This window comes from Girardinichthys multiradiatus, chromosome 1 (genome assembly GCF_021462225.1).
Source record: "Girardinichthys multiradiatus isolate DD_20200921_A chromosome 1, DD_fGirMul_XY1, whole genome shotgun sequence".
Classification (NCBI taxonomy): domain Eukaryota; kingdom Metazoa; phylum Chordata; class Actinopteri; order Cyprinodontiformes; family Goodeidae; genus Girardinichthys; species Girardinichthys multiradiatus.
The window spans coordinates 38,937,265-38,963,849 of record NC_061794.1 but is presented as its reverse complement, the minus strand read 5'-3'; the positions used below and the strand labels follow the sequence as shown (position 1 = coordinate 38,963,849).

Genomic DNA, 26,585 nt, shown 5'->3' with positions numbered 1-26,585 from the left:
GATCATCCGGGAGGGACTCAGAGTAGAGCCGCTGCTTCTCCACATCGAGAGGAGCCAGTTGAGGTGGCTCGGGCATCTATATCGGATGCCTCCTGGAGGTCTTCCTCGGGAGGAATTCCAGGCACGTCCCACCGGGAGGAGGCCCAGGACACGCTGGAGGGACTATGTTTTTCGGCTGGCCTGGGAACGCCTTGGGATTCCCCCGGACGAGCTGGCCCAAGTGGCTGGGGAGAAGGAAATCTGGGTGTCTCTGCTTAGGCTGCTGCCCCAGCGACCCGGATAAGCGGAAGACAATGGATGGATGTCATTGTAAATAAAAAGGGATGTTAAAAAACAAAGCAACAACTTTTATGGTAAATCCCACAAACTTATTTATTGTTTCAAAATTGTTTCACATAAAATTTAACCAGCTGTTTTTCTACATTCCTTTAAAGCAAACACAACTGAACAGTCAACACATTACTGACAAACCCAGTTGACCAAGATTATGTTCAATCTGAGGCCCCTAAAGGGCAAAACAAGAGTACACATGCAATGTTAGCACCATCAGCACAGCACCATAAAACAAACGAGGTAAACGCGTCATTTCAATGTATTTCTGCATGTGTGTGTGTGGCACGCACACGTCTGGAACACTGAAATGTTTGTCAAACACATGAAATGACACAGTCACCCCTGATTATGCATCCTTACAGTACATGACATGTAATATGTAGCGTGACCAAAAAACAGATCGGATTTGAGCTCACAGTTCTGTCGAGGTTTAGAAGAATTATAGAACTTTAAAAAAATCCCATTAATGTTCAGTTTCATATAAAACAAAAATCCTGATGACAAACCACAACTGAAAACTAAAATAATAAAGTGGATGAACTGTTTCTGTTGAGATGTTCTTGGAGCGTAAAGAGAAACCATTACGAGTCAGGTTTTTATCTAACCTACACAGGATCCCTACACCATCTGGAAAATTTAGGACATTCCAGATTTTATTCCCTTTTCTGTTTTTTAGGACAAAAATACTAATGCTCTTCTGAAGATAAAAGGCTTTTTGAAAAATTGTGTTTAATTTTAGATAACTTGAATAGTTAAAAGCTTACTCATTCAAAGGTTATAAAATAGGGCCTATTTGACCTTTTTTTGCGCACTAGACCCGCTTGGATCAGGAAATTAAACTGGACCTACTGTTATTCAACTGGGTCTGGTTTAGATTTTACACAAAACATTGACACTCCTAGCTTTTTGGGGGGAATTTTAGCAAACATAACAAGATCACAGATCACAAACTGTGCTTTTAAAAATCCAGATTTATCATAGCAGCATTCACTCAGTCTTAAGTACTGCAGATTTTAAAGCGTAGCTGATCTAAGTTAATTCAGATGCTAAAAAAGCTCATCAGTTTCATTGTCTGTGAAACATACAGATAATAAGGCGCAGCTGGGTCAATGTTTTCCACTAAAATGTCCAGAACGTTTTAAAAACTAACAGTCTAGAAACGTATTGTGTTCTAAAACTGAAGCAATGAAGGCACACTGACTGTACAGTAAAACCTTTTTTAAATAGCATAAATATTAAAATGTGCCATTATATGAGTAGCAGCAGCAAGGATTAATTTAAATGATTTATTTAACCACTGTAGTTTAATACTGTACCTTTTAAAGTTTGTTTTTTTAACCATCATTTTGTCCATGATAACGATCAGATATTTCACATATTGACTTAAAGGCTTTTATTCTTACCTTGTCATCGTTGTTTTTTATTATTATCTAGAAACCTGTTTTTATTAAAATCAAAAAGCAGTTTGACAGTCATCTAAATCTTAATACATGATTTTCATGATGGGATAAAAACTAGAGTCTAACTGAGCTAAAAACGAACCCGGCTGAATGTTCAGTGATGCACATAAAATCCTAACATGTAACAACTATAAATTCATATAAATGCTTAAAGCTTGATCATCTTCCATGTTTCTGATGATTCAACGTTAGAAAACGACAAGAAATGTTGTTTCCTTGTTATTTGTAATCTAACTGAATTTTTTTCGATTTCAAATCTGTTTCTATTTCTTAATTAAACAGTAAATTTAACCTTAAAACTACATCCATTATTTTACCAAAGCTACGCCTATTTTTAACTTCTAGGCTACTTTTTCCATCCGTTTCCACACAATCACGTTATTCAGTGGATTAAATAGGAAAACCGCTGCTACCTTCCTTCCTACTTTAGATATTTACGGTATGTTGTCAACTCAGTTATTTCTTGTATAAATAACAGTCCTTGAGAAACATAAACATGCGAGTAAAAATGCAACAAATGGAAAATGGCAGTGGCTCCACAGTGGGATTAAGGCAGTTTGGATATCAACACATTAAAATAAAGGTTAACAATATGTAAAGCAATTAAAGCAATCAAATGAATCACATTTGATAATCAGATCAGGCTTAAAGGTTCTGTTCACAAGTTAAAAACAATGTGACATATAGATTACACTGAAAACAAAAAAGTTAACTAATTTTATTTCCATTACAAATATAAAGAAAACCTGAAACTGCCGATTTAAAGATGTAAAGAGCGGGGCCTGCGCCACAGAGTGAGTTTAGTGGTTCTTTAAGGGTCCGTTCACCTTGTATTAAGGCCGCAGCGTGACAGAACCTGGATGGTCTTTGCAATCTTTAGGAACACTGTGGCATGCAGTGGTCCTCACATTTACACTTACACCTTAAATACCAAGTTTTTCTGATGTAAAAACTCTTTCCCCCACAAAAATGAGACATTGGTCCTGGAAAATTCAACTGAAAAACGAATCTGTTCGAAGGACCAGAATAAGAAAGGTTCAATAATCTTGTTGCATTACTGTGACCACTCCTAAACTAATACTAGTACCTATTTGATTCAATCTACATCTGAGCTTAGCAATCTCTGTCAACTCTACCTCTTGACAGACCACATCAGAATGTGAGGATATCTGATACTTTAGCCAGGTTTTGAGATTTTAGCCAGGCTTGGACATTTGTCTCTCCTTACCGCAGACATGCGGAGAACACAGGAGACTGTCTTTGTCATCCCGTATTATCTCCAGTTATCAGTGACCTTCACGGCGTCAGGGTGTTAGAATTTTCTTCCTACTGACGGATCCGTGTGTGCAATGAGTCTTTCCTACCGGGACAGCTGAACTGTATTTCAGGTCAATCACATTCACCATAATGAATGGCAAGTGTGAACCCAGGAAGACTAAATGCTGAAATTGAATTAAAATTTGCTTCAACAAAGTATTAGTTTAAAGGTATTCATATTTATGCAACAGGGTGAATTGTACAGACTATATTTCACATGTGCAGAAAAGTATTATAAAGTTAATAAATCATAAAAACCTGGCGTTTCAACAGGGAGGACTTGGTGCCTTCAGAACTGCAGAGGTTTTCCAAATTTGTTGTGATTTTGCCATGATATAATAGCTAATGTATGTCATCTAGAGCTTAGCGGGGTTTTAGTTCAGGGTGAAGAGGGCGGACAGCCAGCTTTTACAAAACTAAAAACTTTCTTCATGATGAATCACAGGGGCGAGCTGATACACTTCACTTAAAACCCACAGAAAAGATGTAAACATGTAAAATATGTTAATGACCATAAATAAAACCTGAAAACAAAATAATGATTCTTTTTGAAAAACAAAAGCTAATAAGGCTAAAATATCTCTTTGTAGATCAACAGGTCAATGAAACACCCAGCAGGTACAGTACACAAAAGTGTTTTATGTTGCTGTCTTCATTTCTGTCGTACTTATAGATCACAAAGATGGTTAAAAAGTGAAAACGGTGCACGATTAAACGCAGCATTGCATTGTTTTTTAAAAACCACATACAGAGCAGAGCCTCAACTGATGCTTTCCCTGCCTACAAACTATTTCTGACCTGATTGATGAAACTAATTGCTGGTTTCGCTGTTAATTTGTGCCGTTGCCATGGCAATCCAAAGTTGTAAGCAGTTCAGTAGTCATAAAAGCCTGAGTTAAACCTGAAGATGTGGAGCTAACCGTCTCATGTCACTTTGTGACACATGCGTGTGTTCTGAGCTTCAACATCATCGGATCACAGCTTCATAGTGGAAAACATCAGTAAGTAGAAAAAACAGCATGGAAAAATGGTTGCTGGTGAGGAAACTGGACGACTGGCAATCAAAGGGTTAAATGGGCCAAGGGCCAAAACACCACATTGGACCTTTAGAAGAAAGCCCAGAGAATCTAACTAAAAGCACCCATAGATAAGGCATTAGGTTTCTCGCTGCTGCTCCGAGGAGAAGGTTCACCTCACCGTTCCTATTCACATTCAAAGTAGTCCTTCAGAGGTGCGAGTAAGTGGCGGATCACAGGGACGCTCCAGGAACGACCCAGAACTCGCTGCCTCTGTATCCGACCCATGTTGTTCACATCAGTGTAGTGTTTGGGAAAGCCAAAGATCCTGAAAGAACAGATCAGAAACATTCTTATAAACAACTGAAGAAAAGATTAAAAAACATCGATCTGTACATAAGAGACAAATACATTCATTCAACCTACATTAAAGTTATAAACCAACATATGAACCTTTAAGTTCAACCTAACCAACTAATCATCTTTCCTATTTGCAGGGCTTCAACCAATTAACACAAATCGTTAGGATTTGTCTCCCAAACCACTTAAACCAGAAAAAAATAAAGACTCAAACACAAAAAAGCACTCAGGTTTCATGCGATCCATGACAGATTTCTTATTATATGATTAACAAGAAACTGGCACATCTAGGACAAGCAACAGAAAGCATAAGTGGAGTCCTGTGTCGTCTGTTCTAGACGTGCCACTTCCTGTCCACCAAACTTGCTCAAGTACTAAGACTCTGGACACTACGCTGACAGTCACAGCAAACCTTCTTGCCACAGCCCGCATTGATGTGCCATCCTGGATGAGCTGCACTACCTGAGCCACTTGTGTGGGTTGTAGAGTCCGTCTCATGTTACCACGAGTGTGAAAGCACCACCAACATTCAAAAGTGACCAAAACATCAGCCAGAAAGCATCGGTACTGAGAAGTGGTCTGTGGTCCCCACCTGCAGAACCACTCCTTACTGCCAAGTATGTAAACATCTGACCAGAACTATAAAACAGATTTAAATCAACATTCATTTTTAGAATGTATTGGACAAGTTAATGTTTCTACAAAGGATAAAGCAGCTAAATAAAACCCAGTAATGTCTCCCTGGATTCGTCCACGTCAGCAACACCTACTGTTCCATTTCGGTGCACCACAGGTAGTCCTCCTTGCCGTTCATCATGACAGGTAGAGGCCCCATCTTCCCTTGCCTTATGGAGTTAGGCTTTGTTGTGATTGTGCAGACTTTGTCAAACTGCAGGGAGAGAAGGGAAGTTCAAAATAACACAGTTGAAAGCCGTCTCCCTGCTTCAAAGAGAGCTGGCACTTCAAAATGTAACAGAAACAATATCAAGCAAATGAATTAAATGCATTAGTCTACCTTTGCCACCCGGCCAAGTTCCAAACAATCCTGCAGAGTGACTCTATCATCAAGACTGGTATTGGGAGGTCTAACAGGAAGCAGACAGGAGCATGAGGTCCATCTATATTCACCTTTTAAGTAGAATTATGTACAGGAAGGAGGAACCTGACTGCATTAGAACATACCTGTTCATGCCAGGTATGTTTCCCCAGAAGTAGCGAGCTCTGTGAGCAGGACTGACTTTCACTGCATCAACAAGAACCGGGTTGCACTGGAAACAAAGCAGGATGCTCATGTTAAGCATCAATATTTATTACAGCCGTTTTATTTCCATCATAGTGTCTAAAGATGATCACCTCAAGGAACCTGCAGATGTCGTTTTTGTCACTGGCTCCCATTGAAACAACGTTCTCGAACAGCCAGAAGAATGGACGGTTGTCCTCCTCCTTTGGCCTTAACAAGGTCAGGATGCGGTAATACTCAAAAAAGAGTCTTCCGGTGCCCTCTGCCGGAAGAACCACAAGGCAAATGGAGTAATATATGAAAAAGTTAAAATCTCAAGAAACTAAAACATTAGATCACCCTTTAAAGCAATAAACAATCTTCTGAACTTCATACCATAGAGTCCTTTTCTTGCTGGGTTGACCAAGGCCAGATCGTTACATGGACTGCCTCCAATCAGGAGATCGAAAGGACCCCATTCAGCCAGCTTCAACATAAACAGACCTCGTTAAGTTGCCACAATAAACCTGATTTTACCCTAAAACACGAGACGGGTTTTAAAAGCGAGGATCACAAAGCTTGTTCTCACATGTTTCCTTGTAATGGTGCGAACATCATTCACATATTCAATCTTCCCCTCGTGCTTGATCATTCCCACAGCAATCGAGTCGTTGCAGATCTCAGAAGCGATGTATCTCTCGATCTTGAAACCCAGGTTTTTGAGAACCAGATATCCTGTCATTCACATGGTGAATATTACTTGATGTTTGTATATTGACTAATATTGCATTAAAACCTTATGCATTAATGGCTTAAGATACAATGAACCTACCTGTTGCAATACCATCAAAAAGTGAGAGCACCTTGAGTGGCTTGCGTTGATGGGCAGGGATAGAGGGGTACACTCTGTGAGGCTCCTGTGGTTATGAACCCAGAGAAGAAGCAACACAATGTTTACAAAAAAGGACAGACTAAGCTCATTCTTTTCTTGTCCACAACACATTAGGTGAAGAGTTTATGAGTAAAGGCCATAGGAAGCTCGGAACCAGATTTGTATTTTTTGACTGTGAGGCGCAATAGGAATTATGGCAGCAAAAACATGGGATTTTAGATGTTATTGTTGAATATTGTTAGGATAACATTGGTTAAATTTTATTTCTCGTACTCGTCGTCTTCCGATTTATCCGGGACCGGGTCGCGGGGGCAGCAGACTCAGCAGAGACACCCAGACGTCCCTCTCCCCAGATACCTCCTCCGGGGGGAGCCCAAGGCGTTCCCAGCCCAGCCGAGAGACATAGTCCCTCCAGCGTGTCCTGGGCCGTCCCCTGGGCCTCCTCCCAGTGGGACGTGCCTGGAACACCTCCCGAGGAAGGCGTCCAGGAGGCATCCGGTATAGATGCCCGAGCCACCTCAACTGGCTCTTCTCGATGCCCCTGCCGTACGTTTGGCTTTCTGGCCAGGACATTTCACAATCCACAACAACTCACGTGCAGAACGCCCACAGAATCCCCATAGGCTCCTCACACTGCAGCATTTACCAGTATAGTAATCACAGCCACTACAAATGTCTGACCAGTCATACAAAAGACGTCAGACAGCACACAAGATAAAGGTTCTGCCCAGAAGAACAGTCAAGAACAGGCTACAGGAATAAAAAAGGTCAGAGAAGACGTTTCTCTGTTCTTGTGGAAGATGTGTAGACGTCAAGTGTAATTTAGAGAAATCAAATAACCTGACATGCATATTAGTGGACTGGGGGAGGAAGCTGGAGTAACTGTATAGAACTCAAACATGCTCCGGGGGAACTTGCAAACTCCATGAAGAAAGTACCAGTTCAGCGTTAAAACCCACAACCTTCTTGCTGAAAAGCCACACTGCCCAATTACTGTGATACCAGACAGCCACCAAATTTTACTACAATTTGTATAAACAGCCCACTGATGACTGCACCAATGCAAATGTACTTGTTCTCTACATCAAGTGTCAGCATTTTCTCTGCCACCATTCAAAATAAGTAGGATTTATAGGTGTAATCTGAAACCTTTAACTAAGTTTTATGATTTCAACACAAAGACAGACAGATAAAATTAAAGTTTGGGATTTCAAAGGAGTATTTTGACTCAGTAAGAGAAGTCCAGGTTCAACAGACACATGTTTAACTCAATGTGGGCGATGGGGTCATGTACTTTGACACGGGCAGAAATGTGGTACTTACAAACTGCATGGCGCTGGTATTAGCAAATAAATCCTGAACTTTGACACTCCAGTCTGGTCTCAGTTTGAGGAGTCCAGCACACTGTGACGGCTTGCACAGGAAGCAGCTCCAGGGATCGACCTCCTTTAGTTTGTCAAAGGTTCCTTCAGCTACCAGGATATCCAAGCAGTCCTTGCAGAAACACCTGCATGAGAGAATATATAAATGGGAAATCAACCTGATGTGTAATTATTTCACATTAGAATTTGCAATTCATCAGAACCACATTAGCATTTATGAACTCTTCCCTTCAATGACAAAAGGCAGAGTAAACAGCTCTTGAATGTCTTATATTATCACACAAACACACATGCTTTTAGTGTAAAAGAAGTTAGAAGATGTTATTTGTCAGATAAACTCTCCAATTCTCCCTGGTGTCTATATTACAGCGATAAGGAGTCATACTGCTGACTGTCTGTCATTCAATTTAGTAGAAATGCAGACGAATATAAGCAACTTTTAACCAGATTAACATTTCTATTTACACTTCTGGACTCTTTAGTCATAGTGGAACAAAAGGGGGAATGAACCGGCTTTTAAGACGTTTGTTACTTTTCACCTGGGAGGAAGTTGGTTCATAAAAATAAACAAATAATCATGATTTATACATATGTATCTGGGTACATGCAAGCAGCTGTGAATTTGTAATCCAACTACAAACATCAGGTTATCTCAGCCTGTCTGAATCGACTTTACACTCATTTTACATTAGTAAACAGTTATTCTTTTATCTACAGATTTTCAGTTGATGATAAAACGTGTGCTCAAAGGGCTCTCTGTTCACGGATGATGTTACGTTCGTGCACAATGACAGCTTGCCTGTGCAGCAAGTTTCTGACTTTCTTTCCACGGCGTTTTGCAAGCAGATGACGCTTTTTTTACTTGCATTTTATGTGACATACTGACATGAGATAAAATGGAAGAAAAAGGATGTCAAAGTTTTTGGTTTTTTCCTCATAGAAACTGCAGCATTAATTTGTATTCGCTCCCGTTACTCCTAAAGATGATTCGGTACACCCAAATATTTTCAGAAGTCTCCTAATTAGTAACTGGAGTCCACCTAAGTGTAATTTAGTCTCAGTATTAAATCCAGCTGTTCTGTGGAGGCATCTGAGGCTTCTTAGAGGACATTAGTGAACAAACAGCACCATGAAGACCAAGGAACACAGCAGACGGGTCAGAGAGAAAGTTTTGGAGACGTTTAAAGCAGACTTAGGTTACAAACTCTGCTTGAAGTTGTATTCAATTCATCATCTGAAAACGGAACAAGTATAGCAGAAATACAAACCCACCAAGACATGGCCGTCCACCTAAACTGTCAGGCTGAGGAAGGAGGGCATAAATCATTGAAGTAACCAAGAGGCCCATGATCCCAGCAGGGCAACCGCTCTAAACATGCAGCCAGATCGAAGAACACACATGTGTTATAACGGTCTAGTCAAAGTCCAGACTTAATTCCAACTGAGATTCACCTGCAAGACTAGAACAATGATGTTTACAAATGCTCTAATCTCATCTAACTTAACTCGAGATATGTTGCAAACAACAATGGGCAAAAACCTCAGATCCAGATGTGCAAAGCAGGTAGAGACTTGAAGATGAAACTGGAGCGAAAGGTGGTTCTACAAAGTACTGAACTGGGGGGCAGTAAAAAAAAAAAAAAAAAAAAACACAACAAACTTTGAAGTTTAAATTGTAAACATTTTGAAACCCATATATATGCTTTTCCTCCTGCTTCACAATTATACATTACGTTGTGTTGGTCCATCACATAAAATCCCAGAGAAATACATTTACAAACGGCAACAGAGGAGGATAAACTCTTAAAGGACAAACAGGTCGAACCACTCAGTCTGTTTAACCAGCTGCTACAAACTGTCAGGATGTGAGATTTTGGACTTTGTTTGTGGTTTGGTGTTTTTGTTTTACTAGATGCTCTTGTTTGAAGTTTTGTATTCTTGTTCATCACTTTGTGTTCTGACAATTCTGGTTTCTTTTTGCCTCCCTGTCTGTTCTCCTCTCATCATTAGTTTTCCTCTTTTAGTTGTTAATTACTCAGTTTCTGTTCCTTTTACATTCATTGTCCCTCTTAGCTCTGTTTCTTCTGTTTATCTTTATTCTCCAATTCCTCCTTTAACAGGTTAGCTTTAGTTACTGTTTACTTTTATTCTAGTCATCTTTTCTCCTGCTTCATTCTCAGTTTGTTCTTTCAGTGTTTGCTTTTGTAGTCAGGGTTTCTTTACGGTCCCCTTTTCTTAGGCCTTAGGTTGTGTTGTTTTTCCTGTTCCTTCCAGATTCCTCTGTTTTCCTCTATCTTCTGGTTATTCTAGATTTCTTATGTTTTGGTTATTTTACCGTAGTCTCCTGTTCTGCTTGGGTCTGTTTCTCCTTATTGGTTAATCTGTTTCACCTGCTCCCTCTGCCTCCCAGCCTCCTTGTGTCACCTGTTCCCTGTTCCTCTGATTACCTGCCCTATTGTTTCTTGTCCAGCTTTGTCTGTATTTAAGTTTGCCTTCGTCCTTTGTTCCACGCGGTGTCGTTATGTCTCTTTGGATTTTGTTCTTGCTCCGGATCCTGTTAAGTTCTAGTTTGAAGATGCCTTGTAATCAGGATTATCCTGTCATCCAGAACCTCGCCTGCATGTAAGTGGACTCGCTTTAAATTAAAGGAGTTTTCGACCCCCTCTCCGTTTTTCTCCGTGCTTGTCTGCCTTTTGGTCCACCACTAAATAGAATTATGACACAAACATACTGGCATCTGATCACTGAGAGGAAAATGATCAAGGCTGTTAGTAATGCATATGTATTATTAATATATAAATGATAAATTAGCCAATTAGTGTTTTCCTTTTAGGCAACATTTTTAAACCAGCTGGTTAATGTTAGCCCAACTAAACTTTACAAACAGCAGGGCAGCATATCACAGCAGGCATAATTCAACGTCTTCTCCAGTGATACGTGTCACATTAGAGCAGCTGATCTCTGAAATGTCATCTTTCTTTCTGTTTATGTGACAATGACTCAATGTCTGGATGAATGCAACAGTTTAAAGTGAAGGACCTCACAGCCTGTGACTTATTTGTTCATTATTACCTGACCTATTCAATAAATTACATTATTACTGAAAACTTCGTTTATTTCAGTAACTCAGTTCACTAAGTGTATCACGTTATATGGATGACGTTTTCAAGCCTTTATTTCTGTTAACTATGATGATTACAGCTAATGGAAGCACAACATTTAGGATTAGATTATTACATCAAACAAATAAAAAACATTTTAATACAGAAATATGGGCTTCATGAAAAGTATGTTTGATACCTGCTTAAAGGTTGTTATATTAATAAGGAATTTTTAATCGGACAAACGAGCCTCACAGGAACGTATTTTCTAATTCACCGAATATGATTATGCTAGTTTTGCAGTAAATGATTTTAGCGCTAAGTTTTTCTTTGCTGCCTAGAGGAGCAGATCCTACAGAATCTCTGTATGCCTGTAAACTTGAATATTTTCCATTTCTTTGCCTTCTGTGTTTGTCTCACCACCTAAATGTGCTAAGAAGAAATCCACAGTAAAGAGTTTTGCGTTTACCTGCAGCAGCTGGAGTTCCCACACAGAATGACCTCTAAGCCTGCACAGCAAATAGTGCAGTACGACTGGTAGCCATCTTCGTCGTAACGATACAGCGTCTCTGTGAAGTTCTCCTGCAGACGGAGACGTGCAACATTTAAGGAACTGCAGCTGCTTCACAGATAGACTCCTGACCCGGATGCAGAAAGAGAGGCCACATTAAGGTGACAGATGGAGTGTGTTATCAGATTACCTTGCATCCTTCACAAAGACCACCTTCAAACAAAGGATGCTGGACATCGATCTCAGGTGATGAACAAGACAAGCAGAAATCTGAAAGAAAACAAAAGCTAGTTATAAAAACTATTTAGACTTCAGGTCTAAGACTTTAAATCCACAAACGGCAGCCTTACTTTCAATTGTTTTGCCTCTTTCTTTGAGCTTTTCTTTCAGTGATTCTGTTAATAAAATTATGAAAAGAAACCACAGGTAAGAAAACATGTCTACCAGTATTATTTCAAAAGCTTCCTTTATGGCGGTCTATAGAGTTAGCTAAAAATAAAAAAGAACAAACCTCTATTGTAGGGGGTGCTGGGGGCCCGGTTTTTAAAGACATATTTCCTTTTTGGCGGGGGTTGATAGTCGGAGGAACAGTCACCAGAATCTTGATTTGAAGACTCTTGTAGATCAAAGAAAGACATTTTGGCGGTTAACTGAGGTAAAACGGACCAGCACAACTGAGTCGAGATAATCTGAATCACTTATAAAGCTGAAAACAAAGATGCTCTGAAATATTTGACACAGGATTCTGCAGCGTCAATCATTTGACAGCCATGAGGCCCAAACTCTACTTTGGTGCACATTATTAGAAAATAGGTGATGAGCTGCCTGAGACGTTGAAGGGAAGAAAATTCAAAGTGGAAAAAGATGCTAGAGCTGCACAATACTGCAAAAACATGCAATAACACTATCAATCGTGATTAACCCACATTATCCTCACCAATCCCCTTCCATCGTCTCTATGCCCCCATTGCTCCAAGAGCTTGAGGATCAGGTCAGTATCAAGACCAATGGAGACTTTAGACTAGCAAAATATATAATTGACAGGCAGAGTGTGAATGCATGGGACCTAAAACATTTCAGTCTACCAGAAATGCATCGACATTGATTATTTTGAACCCTCAGACCAGCTCTGAAATATACAATCTATTACTCGCTTATTTGATGATGGAGTATGGACAGCAGAACCACAGACACCGGGCTCAATAGAGGTTTTTAAACTCCGACATTAAAGGAAGAACGAGAGGGAGAAACACACTGCCATCATTGTTAAAACTTACTTAGAGGTGCAAATCCCATCGGTCCTGTAGGCAGAAATCCTTCAGAAGCCCATTCCACCATCAGCTTCAGCTCTTGCTCTTTATCACCTTCTGCCTGGGTAAAAGACTTCCCACATCGTTCAGCTGCCAGCTAGAAAACAAAACTGATATGTAAGTCTAAAGGTAAACGTAGAACATCAAACTCAACAGGAACATGTTCGACCACAGATACGTTCCAGTCTGTAAAGTAGACAAAATCTTTCCATTTGTCACCGTTTTATTTATTGGGAAACACATTTCTTAACAATGTTCTATCTCTGTGTTTAACTTATTGATTATTACCAAACTAAACAGGAGCCAATTACAAGTTCTGGGTCTGCTGGTGCACATTTAAATAACTCTAACCCTTCTTAATTTGCTCTTTTTACCTTGGAAAAGTGGAAACTACAGCAGTAACACCTCACTTTGTAAGAAGAGGGAACATATAAACATAAACCTGCACTGCTGGTTTGAAAATAAGGGATCAAAACACAATGATTTCCATTTTAAGCTATCTTTTTGATTGGGCTTTATTGGAACTCTGCTTACTTTTTCTATTTAAAACCAAAAACAGCTGATTAGGACATTACATTGTGCACTAAATAACAGATTTGTAATACTATTGTTGCTACAGTGCATTGCTAAAGTATATACGTTTTCTGGTAGACCAAAACACAGCAGACCATATTTGTGAAGAGGAAGGCGAATCAGACAGTTTGTAAATGTTTTTTTGGAAATGGAAATCTGAAAAGTGATGTGCATTTGTATTCAAATGTCAACCTACCGCTGTTAAAGCTGCAGATAGAAGCTGTTAGGGCTTTGTCTCCACATTTGCTTTGCAAATCTAGAGAATGAGACTGTTGATAAAATAGCTTGTTCAGAATGAATAGAGACCATCTGTGCATCTTGCAGCTGCAGATTGATATCTAGGCCGTTCTGACACATGAATGATCCAGATGGAAGGTAAACCTTTAAAAAGGAAGGCAATGCGGAAAAGAGCCAACAGACATAACAATATTCCGTCTCCATGTTGGCTGCAGGTAGCAACATGTTTGTTCTGATTACCTCACAGATTTGGTAGATGGCTTCCCTGTAGGTGGGCAAACTGGTGAAGGAATTTTTGCAGAAGAACAAAGTGAAGGAACTAAATGGCTTCAGTCTTTCTGTGCTGATCTGCAACAGAAACCCATCATTTAGATACAAAAAAACCTGCTTTTGTATTTAGAGCAAATAAAAATCAAAACCAGTTGATGAGCACAGCAAGTTATACCTCTGAAACCATCCCATCTCCGAACCACTCCACCCTTCGCATGTCTGGGGAAGCTTGCTTGGATTTCCATGGTATAACCAGTCCAGGCCACAGGGAAATCCCAGATAATTTACCCCATACCAGCTCCCCTACAGGGAATGCTTTCCCATCCTTCAGAAAAATACAGTAGTAAAACAAAAAAGCTCTCAATGGATGTAAGACATAAAATTTAAAAGACATTTTATACGACTGGGGGTCTGATCTGTATGTTAGATCAACCCTTCCGATGAATGTTAGTTGGAAATGGATAGTTACCTGGTACTGACTGTGTCGAGATCTGGATGCCGGAGATTTACTGGACGTTTTTTCACGCTTAAAGAAATGTGAATGAAGACAAATTATTACAACTAATTTGCAAAAGATGCGATTATTTCCTTTAGGTCTTTTAAGCAATGCATTCATCAGTTCTGTTCACAGAGTGCATGTAAACTGTGACACTGTGACTGAATGTTTGGAATAATTACTGTTACTTGATGGGAATTTTATTTAAAAAAATGTTTATCTCTATAAATCTGCAAAATTACAAAGGTTCCTGCAATAAACAGCCCAGCATTACAGTCTGGCCACAAGAAAATTCAGATATTTTGAGAAGGTCTCTGTTTCATTAGCTTTTCTAATGGTGAACAGGTATACCTACCACATCATCTATGGACTGCTGATCATTGTTGCTGTCTAAAGTAAGACCTGTGGGTTTGGACCAGGTACAAGCACCAGCCTGAAAGACTTTACGGGCCTGTGGTTTCTGGCGTAAGCTTTTCTCCCAGCCATGACCTCCCCTCCAGGCTCCCTGAGACACAGCACAGTCTCATTTTGCACCCAAATATTATGCACATGCAAATCAATACAAAACAGGCCTGTCTTTATGTAGGACAACCAAACCTAGCAATTTCAGCGATTACACTGATCATGAAGGTCAAAAAATAAAAGTAACAGGCTGTTAAAATAAAAGGTTTTAAGACACCATCAAAGAGGGGAGAAACAAACATTTTTCTGTGTTCAGGACCCATAATGTTCATTTTCAGGGTTTAGATTTGCTTCTACAGTCTGTAAAATCACATCATCTACTCACAGAAGATCTAATCCTGTATCAAATAAGATGCAAAACGTGAACGTTACCTCTTTCGCCGGAGAGATAAAATAACCGAGATCTACGGAAACAAGAAGCATTTTATTACTGGCCCCTCTGGCCATTTTCAGAGCTTTCTTCGGTTTTTAAACATTTCATCAATAAAAAAATGTTTTTATCATATTTTGTTTAGCTAATAAATGTATTTATTTTCTGAAAACATTCAATCATTAATGTAACATTATTTTTTTACCTTTCATCTTTGTAAGACGGACTTCACAGGGCTTCAAGTAAATGCCATTCAATCCTAGAAAAGAGGATAAAATGAGAGGAATAAAGCACGCCTGTGTTTTATATGCACAGCTCATTTCTAACACATAAACCAGGGATTCATTTCTAACGTACTGATACATAAATCTGACATTTTAGTTGATCTTCTTCATGGGGGATTGCTTTTATACCTGCAGCGTGGACCTGGAGGTGTTTTTTGCTGTTGGTAAGAACACTGTCAGATATGATCTCACTTTCACTTTCTGTGGGAGTGTCACTCTCAGAAAATAGTGTGGTATCATTGTTGTCTAAAGCCTGATGGGACACAGAGGTACCAAGAGCACAATATTAGCTGTTTGCATGTCAAATGTTTACTAAAGTTACAAAATTTCCACAATGTTCTATCAAATACCTGAGATAAAACATGTTGAGCATCGAGTGGAGGACATGGGAATGACAACAGGGTCAAAACCAGCTTCCTGAACAATGAGGTGGGCTCTGTGCCTTTAAGTACATTAGCCCAGGGATTCTTCTCCAGTCTTCTCCCTCCAGTCATTCCCTCTTTACTTTCCCCCTCCTCGGCCAGATGATACTCACTAAACTCCTTTTTGAGCTGCCTGACCTCCTCAGGGGATTTGCAGACTCCCAGCTGGGTCCCGAGCTCCTCCACTGCTACTTTTTTAACTTTCACGCTGGTCTGCGGGTTCAGCACGTGAGCAATGTTTTTTAGCACCAAGTCACCAAGAGGCAGCACCTCAGCAATGCAACCCGTGACTGCAACATAAAACAGCAACACCTCTTCTTGTATCTGTGGCAATTCCTCTGTTGCCTCGTCTCTTTTCAGGAAGTCTTCCACAGCTTTCCCACCCAGATTGAGATCCTGGCTTGAGAGGTGGAACGTCTTGTTTTTCAGGATTTCAGCATCGTGTTCCTTGAGGTAGCGAGTGGCGGCATTATGGTGAAGAAAGCAAGATGTGTACGTGCTAAGCAACGTACTGGCTTCTTCTAGGATGAGCGGTATGTTAGCCGGGGAATTTGACTCCTGAATTTGTCTCTGAAATTTTTCCAGAGGCTTTAAGCCCTGTTCAAGAAACATAAATGTTGCCTTGACTTTGGGATCCTTCAGCTGGGAATACAGCGACTTGGCCTTTTTATCATCGTTAGGACAGGAGCTGAGGTATAGTATCAGATCACTCCACATTTCTAAAATTTTTTTGATCAACTGGCAAAATCTAAGGCAGCTCATGTTGAGGTAAAATGGATTGCTGTTCTTACTGATATCTGAGCCGAAGAGAGCCTTAAGGTTGTCGTTCTTCATAGAGCAAGAGGAGTAGCGTGCATGCAGGTCTACCATCAGCTCTTGAACTTGACTGGAGAGCTCCCTAACCCCAGCATGATAAGCAGCATCGGCAACGGTGTACAAACCTCCTAATGCTATTATTTTTGGATTGAGCTCCCTGAGATGTGAACAAATCCGCTCTGAAGCTTCACTATTACCAATGTAACAAACAGCAAGATTATCAGTGGAAAGCTCAAATCTTTTTAAAGTCTGCACCACAGCTGCTGCTGTTTGATCTTCTGCCCCATCCTCTGACTGAAGAGCATCCAGAAAACAGATGCGGTGAATAGATGATCCGGGGTCAAAAAACCCCAACAGAACTACAGTGACAATGTCATTCTTTTCAGCTGTCAGCCCTTCATAAATGTAAACGCAGTAAGGAGTGTGCTTGCTAACAGAGATGAGGTTCTTGGGGTACTTCAGCCCCAGCTTACAGTGTGCAAAATGTCTCGAGACCTGCTCGCCTTTAGCAGATCCGGTGTAACAGCGATTGTAAATGAAACGAACAGCTGCGTCACTGCAGGGGAATGGCTCGGCGACATGGCATTTCCTTTGACTGCTGAGAAAACGTTTGGCCCTTGTTATGTGTTTATTTGTTGACATGTGTCGCTGAAGCTCAGCAATGCCCTTTCTGAATGTATTAAGGTTAGTGTGGCAGAAGGAGCAGTAGGTATGCTGCTCTCCAAGGGTACTTCGATCTGCCCAATCAAAATCCTCCTTCCACTGTTCAGTGTAGGGGAAAGTTTTAGTTGTTGTTGCAGAGCCGTCCATTTCCTTGTCCGAGTCCCCTGAAAAAGTAGAACGATTTCTGTTTTAACTGCACATGTAATTCAAACATAGTGATTGCCAAAGCCACCTAAAACCATCTCCTTTTACAATATAGTGGAATGAAGTTAAAAACGAGTACCTGACTCTGAATATGTCAAAACTGGAGCTATATCCTTGCCGTTTCGAGCTTTCAAAGGATCGTAATCTTCACTTTTTGCATTTGCTGTGTGGAAAAGTTTGAACCACTTCATGAACTCGGAGCAGGTTGTAACATCTCCTTGTATGAGCTTCTCAACTGGAATGGTCTGCAACAATGCAAAGACAGCATGATAGTGTTTAGAGATATTACATGTTACAAAGTCTTGCACAACTTTTAATGTATTTTATTGGGATTTTATGCAACAGGCAAACATAGAGTAGTGGATAAATGTGGAGTGGAAGCAAAATAATACGTGACTTTCACAAGCTTTTATAAAATAAGAACATAAAAGTGTGGCAAGAGGTATGAAAGATCTTAAAAGGCACCCCCTGAAAGAATTCATCTGTCTCTACAATTAATTGTATGGAGACACTCTTAAGTAAGAAGCAGTAGTGTACTGCTATATTAAAAACCCAGGGATACGCATTGAGAGCAAGAGTGCTTTTTCTCGTACAGAACAGATTTTATTTAATGCAGACATACCCTTTTAACACCCTTCTGGCTGAAGGCATCCTGAAGAAGACTGTAGTTGTGCCTAAAGTGCTCCTTACTCTGTGCATCAAACTTCACTTTGGTCAGGTCAACAGAACCAGGAAAAGTACAGTCCATCATCTGACACTGACATGCACCTGTTGAGTCATAAAAAACAAATTTACAAGCTGTGATGACAAAAAAAAAAAAGGCAGGAATGTTATTTGCAAAAAAGGAACTGTGTAATGTCTGTGAAAACTGTTTTTTTCACAACAAAAGCTTCTTTGTGCTTTCATAGACTGTTAGTCAACTACACAGCAGCAATGCCAGAGCTATAATACTTGCTTTGTTGTTGACCTTCGTGTTTTCCACCCTGTAATCACAAACTGACATATTTCACATTGGACATTCAAATTTGTCCTTATGAGATGTAAACTGAGAATAAAATAATTAATTGCACACCTCAGTATGAAAGTGAGCGAGTTTCAATCTACTGAACTAACTTTTAAACAAACTCAGGACTTCTATGCTACACTCAAACTTCAGCTATAAAAAACAAAAAGAAATGTGTACATGTCACTTTGCTTCAACACCATCGCTTCCGTTGATCATCAGGGAGCGAACGCTGGCGTTTTAGCTGCCGCTGCTCCCCGACTTCTTCTTTAAAGCGTCTTAAGGCTTTCCGTTTGTGGACTCTGCAGTTATTATCTATGTGGTAAGCACTTATTAATCCAGGCTTCTAATTTAGTAAGTTAGCTGACATCCGTGTCTGTTTGTGTTTGGACAAAGCTTAGCCTACCTGAGCCTTCGACGCTGCCGTGGCTTTGGCAACTATGTGGGCTAGTATCTGTGGCTTGTGCCAATCTGGACTTGTCCTGTTTTTAGTCTGCCATCCAACAGCAGCACTGCTCCAGTACTCAGCCGCTAGCATGGCTGTCAACCACAGCAGGACTACTGTCAACATCCGCTCACTAACGAGTAAGGCCTATCTTGTGCAGGACATCATCGCTGACCGTAAGTTAGACTTTTTATGTGAAACCGAAACATGGCAGAAGCCAAATGAGTTTACTACACTAAACCGGGGCTCAACCTCGTGATTCCGGTCGAGGCGGAGGTCTCGCTAAAATCTACCGCGATAAGTGGAAGATAGCGCCTTATAAAGTTTCCGTCTTCCACTCGTTTAAAGCCGCTGGATATCACCTCTCTGGACATATTCCCACTATTGTTGCCACCCTGCATCCTCCCCCCCGAAGCCTACCAAGGATTTTATTATCGACTTTGCAGCCTTCCTAAAGCAGCTTTCTTCACTCTCACCAAACATAATACTACTGTGGGATTTTAACATTCATATGGACAGCGCCAATATTATTCTCACGATATTATTCTCTCTCAAGACATCATATTCTGTTTGGACAGCTATGGCATGCAGCAATACAAAATATTTGCCACACATGTAAAAGGACATCTCTTCCTCTTTCACACCATGTTTTTATAGTTCAGTGTTAATCTTTTACTTTCCAAATCTTATCCCCCACACAATATAGCGCTGCATAAAATGAAGGACATCAACATTTATCTTCTTGTGTCAATTGCCTTCCCAACGTTGCCAGGTTTTCTATCTCAGATGAGTTGCTCTCACACTACAACTCCCTTCATAACCTTCTAAACAATCTTGCTCCACTCAAAAAAAGATCTGTTTCATTCCATCATTCTGCATCTTGGTTCAGTCCCTCTCTTAGACAATTGAAGGCAACAGAGCATAAACTACAAAGGCTTTATAGGAAAAATGGTTTCAATGTGCACAAAGACATGTGTTCAAATCATTTTCTTTACTTCAGTTGGTGGTTTCCCTACCCATTAATGAAGTAACCAAGCTAAGTCAGAAATTGAAATTTTCTGCTTGCCAATTAGACCCTATCCCCACTGTTCTTGTTAAATCTACCCTATCCTTTCTGTCCTCTCTCATCACAGACTTTATACACTCCTCCCTTACCACTGGTGTTGTTCATCCTCTTAACAGCTGTTGTAACCCCAGTGCTCAAGAAACCTGGTTCAGACCCCAATGACCTTAATAATATTTGTCCAATTTCAAATCTTCCATTAATTTCCAAAATTCTTGAAAAAACAGTAGCTGCGTAACCTCTTACCCATCTATCCTGCAATAATTTATGTGAACAATTCTGATCTGGTTTCTGTTCCCTTCATAGCACTGAAACAGCCCTTCTTAAAGTCAGTAATGACTTCCACCTTGCTGCTTACTCCGGTTCACTATCCATCCTCCTCCTGCTTGATCCTTCACGACAGACTTTCCTCTCGTCATCACGAATAACTGGTTTTATCCATACCTTTAAGGCAGCACTCAGTTCATTCTGTGAAAATCATTCACTTCTCTCACTCCTCACTCTAGTGCTGTTCTTGTTCACAGCCTGGTCACTTCCCGTTTAGATTATTGTAATTCCTGATCCGATCCCAAGTATCGGATCAGGAATTACAACTCTTAGATAGTTCAGTAAGTCAGAGGTGGACAACCTCAGTCCGTGAGAGCCGCTGTCCTGCAAGCTTCAGATGTGTCCCTGATCCAGCACCTGATTTAGATCCTTGAATTATCTCCTCAGCTTGTCACCAAGCTCTGGAGAAGCTTGCCAATGATGCTGTTTTCTACGTCAAGTCTGTTGAGGCAGGAAAACATTTAAAATATGCAGGACAATTGACCTCTAGGACTGGAGCTGCCCTATGTGATAAAACTACACTAAATAAATAAGCATGAAATGAAGAGTTCTTATGCAGTAATCAATTACCTGATACCATCTCTCGCACATCTTTGAAGTTTGTCTTGAGAAGTCTGTTGATCCAGGACACCACATTGAAACGACTGGATTTATCCTGGGAGGATATGGGAGTCACAGCCTGTGGAGCAGCCATCTTGTGCGTCACTAAAAAAAAAAATCAGCCCACATAAACGTTTATTGACTTAGCATCAGAAAAAAACAATTGCACCCCCTTGTCATTACAATTACTACAGAGTACTTTGAAAGAAAATTAACTAATGAAGTAACAGGAGCTTGCAAAGGAATTCATAATCCTCCACGAATTGACCCATCCATCTGCTACACTCACTTAATCCATGAAGCCACCTGGGAATAATGCATTGCCGGAACGATGACGGCATCGCGGAACAACTGGAGGCGTGCAGTTGAATTTAGTAGTTATTATACAGTGATACGTGAAAGTATGTTAAGACATCTCCCTCTCTAAAGTGTAAATCAAAAGTGGTGTGGGAACCTTACTTCTATCTTTAGGCATCACTGCTACTGAAGAAACTACCCTTGACTGAAGTCCAGTTATTTGTACTGTTGGGAGTACTTGGCTATGACTACTCCAATGGGAGCCAATGGTAAGAAACGAGGTGTGCAATGCAGAGAAACCTTTGTGTTTTCATTGTCTCAACATGTTTTCTAAAAGAACCACGCATGGGGGGTGAAGGGGAACCCGTTCACCCCCGTGTGATGTGGCGGGTGAATTTTGAGCTAAAACACATGTGGGCCACGGGAGATTTATGCATCATGTTAGTTTATTTAGTGGTGCCTGTGGTTTTTTCGATGACTGCTTGATGTTTTTAAACCGCAAGTGTCCAGGACAAGGCTGGTTTGATTGAGACTCACGGATGGCTTGTGGAAGCCTCAAGAAAAGCTTGTCTGTCAGAGTTTCTGAAAGAACCATTTAGTAGGACTGCACAATACATCGCAAACATATCATCATCATCTCGATATCGGTGTGTGAAATTTTAATATTCCAAAGGACAGTTTGGAGTGAAATACTTGTGGGCTAAATGTTCCACGTGTTGCAAACTTGCATTTTTCATGCCAATATTTAGCCTGTTTCAGTTGAACAGGATCTCATGGCAGCAGCTCACACCAGACCCAAATGACATTGCTCAAAATTGCTAAAGGTTACAGGGTGATGAGAAACACAAATGAGAAATGGTGGAAAGCAGAAAACAGGCATATATGGCAACTGATATTGCCATCACAATATTCCCCAATATTGTGCATCCTTACATCACACCATGACACAAAAAAGCCAGCTGTCACTAGCTTCCTTGGTTGCTCACAGGTGTAAGGGTGGTAGGTTGACTTCAACCCCCCCCACCCCTTGTCGCTTTGGTCCTTTCAGAAAACACCACATCTGAGTCCCAGATAGAAATATTTTCTGGAAGGGACTTAAGAATGCGTTCCTCAACAACAGTAGCCATTTGAGAAGGTTTTTAGCAACAAAACGGCAGGTAAACAGATTCCCCTGACCGCCCTTTAAAAATTAGTCATCAGTCATTTTCTACCGCTTATTCCATAGTGGGTCACGGGGGAGCTGGTGCCTATCTCCAGCAGTCTATGAGCGAGAGGCGGGGTACACCCTGGACAGGTCGCCAGTCTATCGCAGGGCAACACACATACAACCACAAACACACTCATTCATACACCTAAGGGCAATTTAGAGTGACCAATTAACCTAACAGGCATGTCTTTAGACTGTGGGAGGAAGCCAGAGTACCCGGTGAGAACCCACGCATGCACGGGGAGAACATGCAAACTCCACGCAGAAAGACCCCCGGCTGGGAATAGAACCCAGGACCTTCTTGCTGCAAGGCAACAGTCCTAGCAACTGCGCCACCGTGCAGCCCCCTTTAAAAATTAGTTTTCTCTTATTTTGAATGTGTTTAAAATTTACATTTACCAGTGACTCTATTTCCATTTAGTGGGTTTCTTTCGGAAAAGACCTGTGGTACTGCATGCTTTTGGCAATAATAAACAACCCATTAGTGAAGAGAAACAAACATTACAATTGTGAATTGATGTCACTTTGCCTTTTTCAACGTGCATGTGCATTTTGTTTGTAAATGGTGGTTGCTGTGAGGCCAAGAAATGAAAATTCAAATAATCCAAAGTGATTTTCAAATAGTGTTTAGAGACATTACTATTTCCCTCATTGGGATCAGCACTGGGGGATTTTTCGTTTTTTCCTCTATTACTGATTATTTGACTAAATATAAACAATGAATACATAGTCAACTGCATTTTTCATACCACATTAATTGGTCAGTACTACAAACCTAGTTGTTAGACAGTCACACGCAGCCCGGCTGGTGTTTGCTGAGCTCCATGACTGTGATGTCTGAGGAGGGGGTAGATGGGTGGAACAAAGCCAGTGAGCCGGTTGGCTAATCTTTTGTCTGAATGACTCTGGATGATAAAAAATTAGACCTTAGTGTCAAATTAAAACGTTATCAGATGGTATTAAGATCTAAATGTTCCTTCGTACACCTGAAAGAAACCTGCGGCACACACGGGATTTTACGCTGCCCCCCCTCCAACCACCTCCTCACCCCCTGCCATCTCCTCAAAGTACAGAAAACACGGATGAAATCTCGCGTTATCCATCATTTGCCGCCAACTTCTTCACCGCATTCAACTTTCAAAGAACACGAAAACATGAGCTTTAGGATCCTGTTCCGTCGTAAGATCCTACATTATCATGACAATACACAAAGAAAAAAGTATGAACTGAAAAGTGACAGCCACGCCAACACGCATCCCATGTTTTCTTGTCAGGCTCGATATCGATACATTTTGCAGCGGAACACTTAATATGTGAAGAAAGCGATCTTTATGTCTTTATAAGTTACCACTTGGCAAGGAACATAAATTAAGTTGCAATCCAGTAGTCTTTTTATTGACGTGAACGTTAATACTGAGTGTAAACGTGAGTTATTCTACCAACTAGCGTTATGAAACTAACAGAACTGACTTGCAGTTGGTCAAAGACAAACCATCCCCGGGTTTCACTGCTGGTTACCGCCATTCTTTGTTAGACGATCACAAAAGCCATAAAGGTCAAAACGCACTGTTGCACGCAAAAAAAAAAAAAAAAAAGCAATCCGTTATAAACGCAAATGGAACAAAAGCGGCGGCTGGTTCCGTTATGACACTGCAGTTATATGATGGGAGACTTACCACGTCCGTTTTCTGCATGTAGAAGACTGTCCTGCTCCGTCCTGCTCCGTCCTGAAGCAGTCAGTGAATGAACGGCCTCCTCAGCATTTCTATCCCCTGCGTCGGGAGCGCGCATTCGGCAGGAAGAGCGGACCCAGTTGTTTCCGCCCCAATTCAGGTACTGATTTTGAGTGTCTTGAGTTAATCTTTCAGTTAGTGGTTTAAAACAGAAAATTGTGCATTTATTGTTGTTCTGACGTGGTGTCGGACGTGATTATTTAAACAAACCGAGAGCGTGTGTTAAGTGAGAGTCAGTATAAACTCGAATCATAAAAACATTAACGCTTGATAAACCACATTCTCAACATGTACACTGATCTATGATCATTTCAGATCGCAATATGTTTGTCTGCTGATAAAAATACACCTTCCTGAGTAAATCACTGAACAGTTGTCTACTTTATTCTTTTTTACAGCACATCTTTGTTGCTAGATCCATATCTAGGGATTGCTGCAAAGTCAACGCCAGTGACTGTCCACTGTCTCTACATGCTCATCCAGGAGGAGGGAATGCTGCAAGTCACTGATTGGATGCAATCTGCTGGGTTTCCTTAGACAGAAAAACGTTTTATCCAATTTGAATAAATAACTAACTCTGACTGCACTGTTCAATGGTTAGGATGAATTGGAATATATGTACCTGGCTGTTGTGAAGTGCCTTGAGACATGTGTTGTGAATTGGCGCTATATAAATAAAACTGAATTGAATTGAATATGAATGGATCATATGAAACCGATCCCAAATGTAAAAAAATAAACACTGAATAAAGTTAAGCCCGACATGATTCAAAACCCTGGGATTTTTAGATTTAAAGTGATTTTAATTGGTAGGAAACACGGCAGCTATCTTTCAAAATATAACAATGTAGGCTGGAAGTCCTCCTTACCATCACCATAATCTTCAACAGTGTCTGTTCTAACATTATTTCATTCTACACTGCCAGAATCTGTATCCCCCTTCTACCCCACCTATCTAGTATTTTGATTTCAATATCCTTAAGATTATGATTAGTTGCTGCTCTTTATGTTTGTCTTTTTAAATCTTTCTGCCCCAAGTCATCTCACAGCTTTTCCATATACTGGGTGGAAACAGACTCTATCGGGCTGACCCTGCCATAATGTGTATCCCTATCCAAACAATGGACAAACAGTATCCCAGATTCTTGATTTTTAGTTTACAAACACTATGATGACCTACTACTGCTGAAGGTTTGGAGCTGACAGCTGTTTATACAGTGGAGTTACAGGGGGATACCAACAATAAAATGCTGACCCTGCCAGAATGTGTATCCCCATCCAAAGAATTGACAAATAGCATCCCATATTCTTGATTTTTGGTTTGCAAGCACTTCTTCTGATGAATAACTACACCTGAAGATTTGGGGCTGATAGCTTTTTAAGCAATGGAGTAACAGGGGGATGGGAAAAATATTAGAATTGAGACGGAAACATTTAGTACGCTCTTCCTGCCGAATGCGCGCTCCCGACGCAGGGAGTCCTCCTCTTTGCTCCGTCCTGAAGCAGATTCGGTGAACGGCCTCCTGACGTCCTCACAACCCGGGATATGAGAGGCTTGAACAATGTCACCGTAAACAAATGTTCACTAAACTCCACACCCTGATAAATGAGCCATTGTGCTAGTAAGCTTTTTGTCCATGATGTTGTTTTACACAAATGCTGAATCGCGACAAGAAAAACAAAAAACAATTAATGATATTTTGCCAACTAGACCCCTTGCAATTAATGTTAGTTCGCCAGTTTAACACTTATAATAATTCCGGACGAGCACCTGAGTGGCAAATGTTGGCTTAATTTTGTCTGAAGCTACTTTCGTCGAAAATATTTACTTAGATACTATATATTATCAAACCTCTGAAATCCGAAAACTAAAAAAGTCGGTGTGGGGTAAATACTAAATCTATTTTAGCCTGATCCAATAGCGTCCATACCCGATACATGGCCCCATCTAAGACGCACTAAAGTAGTTTTAACTTGTGGCTACAAAAACGTTAGCATGTTATGCTAGTACAACATGTACAAATGGCTGTCGCTCTGCTGTTTGCTTAGGATGCCTGTTTCCTGACGACGCTAAAATCCCGTCCTAAACGTATAATAAAAGTGTTTTACTGCCAAAATATATCTGGAAGAAGCATCGGATAGAACAAACGCCACATACGCGTATATTATCCCAAAGCTAAAAGCTGTGACAGAAATTGACCACTACCCAACA

General features: G+C 40.6%; 1 protein-coding gene across 2 annotated transcripts; it reads right to left on the bottom strand.

Moving 5' to 3' along the window:
• Positions 1-346: 346 nt before the first annotated feature.
• Positions 347-24,468, bottom strand: dnmt3ba (DNA (cytosine-5-)-methyltransferase 3 beta, duplicate a). Of its 2 annotated transcripts, none has more exons than XM_047370864.1 (26): positions 24,317-24,468; positions 21,107-21,241; positions 18,321-18,466; positions 17,778-17,943; positions 15,944-17,658; positions 15,723-15,846; positions 15,515-15,568; positions 15,312-15,343; positions 14,833-14,982; positions 14,451-14,507; positions 14,157-14,306; positions 13,952-14,059; positions 12,869-12,998; positions 12,103-12,207; positions 11,942-11,986; positions 11,782-11,861; positions 11,550-11,662; positions 7,921-8,104; positions 6,538-6,622; positions 6,295-6,440; positions 6,102-6,192; positions 5,840-5,988; positions 5,669-5,754; positions 5,502-5,571; positions 5,257-5,375; positions 347-4,454 (listed from the first exon to the last, which is right to left on the bottom strand). In XM_047370864.1, exons 1-26 carry the CDS (start codon positions 24,429-24,431, stop codon positions 4,313-4,315), a joined length of 4,497 nt encoding a protein of 1,498 aa, XP_047226820.1. In that variant the 5' UTR covers positions 24,432-24,468; the 3' UTR covers positions 347-4,312. The 2 variants fall into 2 exon arrangements, with proteins under 2 accessions (XP_047226820.1, XP_047226829.1); XM_047370873.1 differs by lacking the exon at positions 24,317-24,468 and adding an exon at positions 23,416-23,507.
• Positions 24,469-26,585: the final 2,117 nt, after the last annotated feature.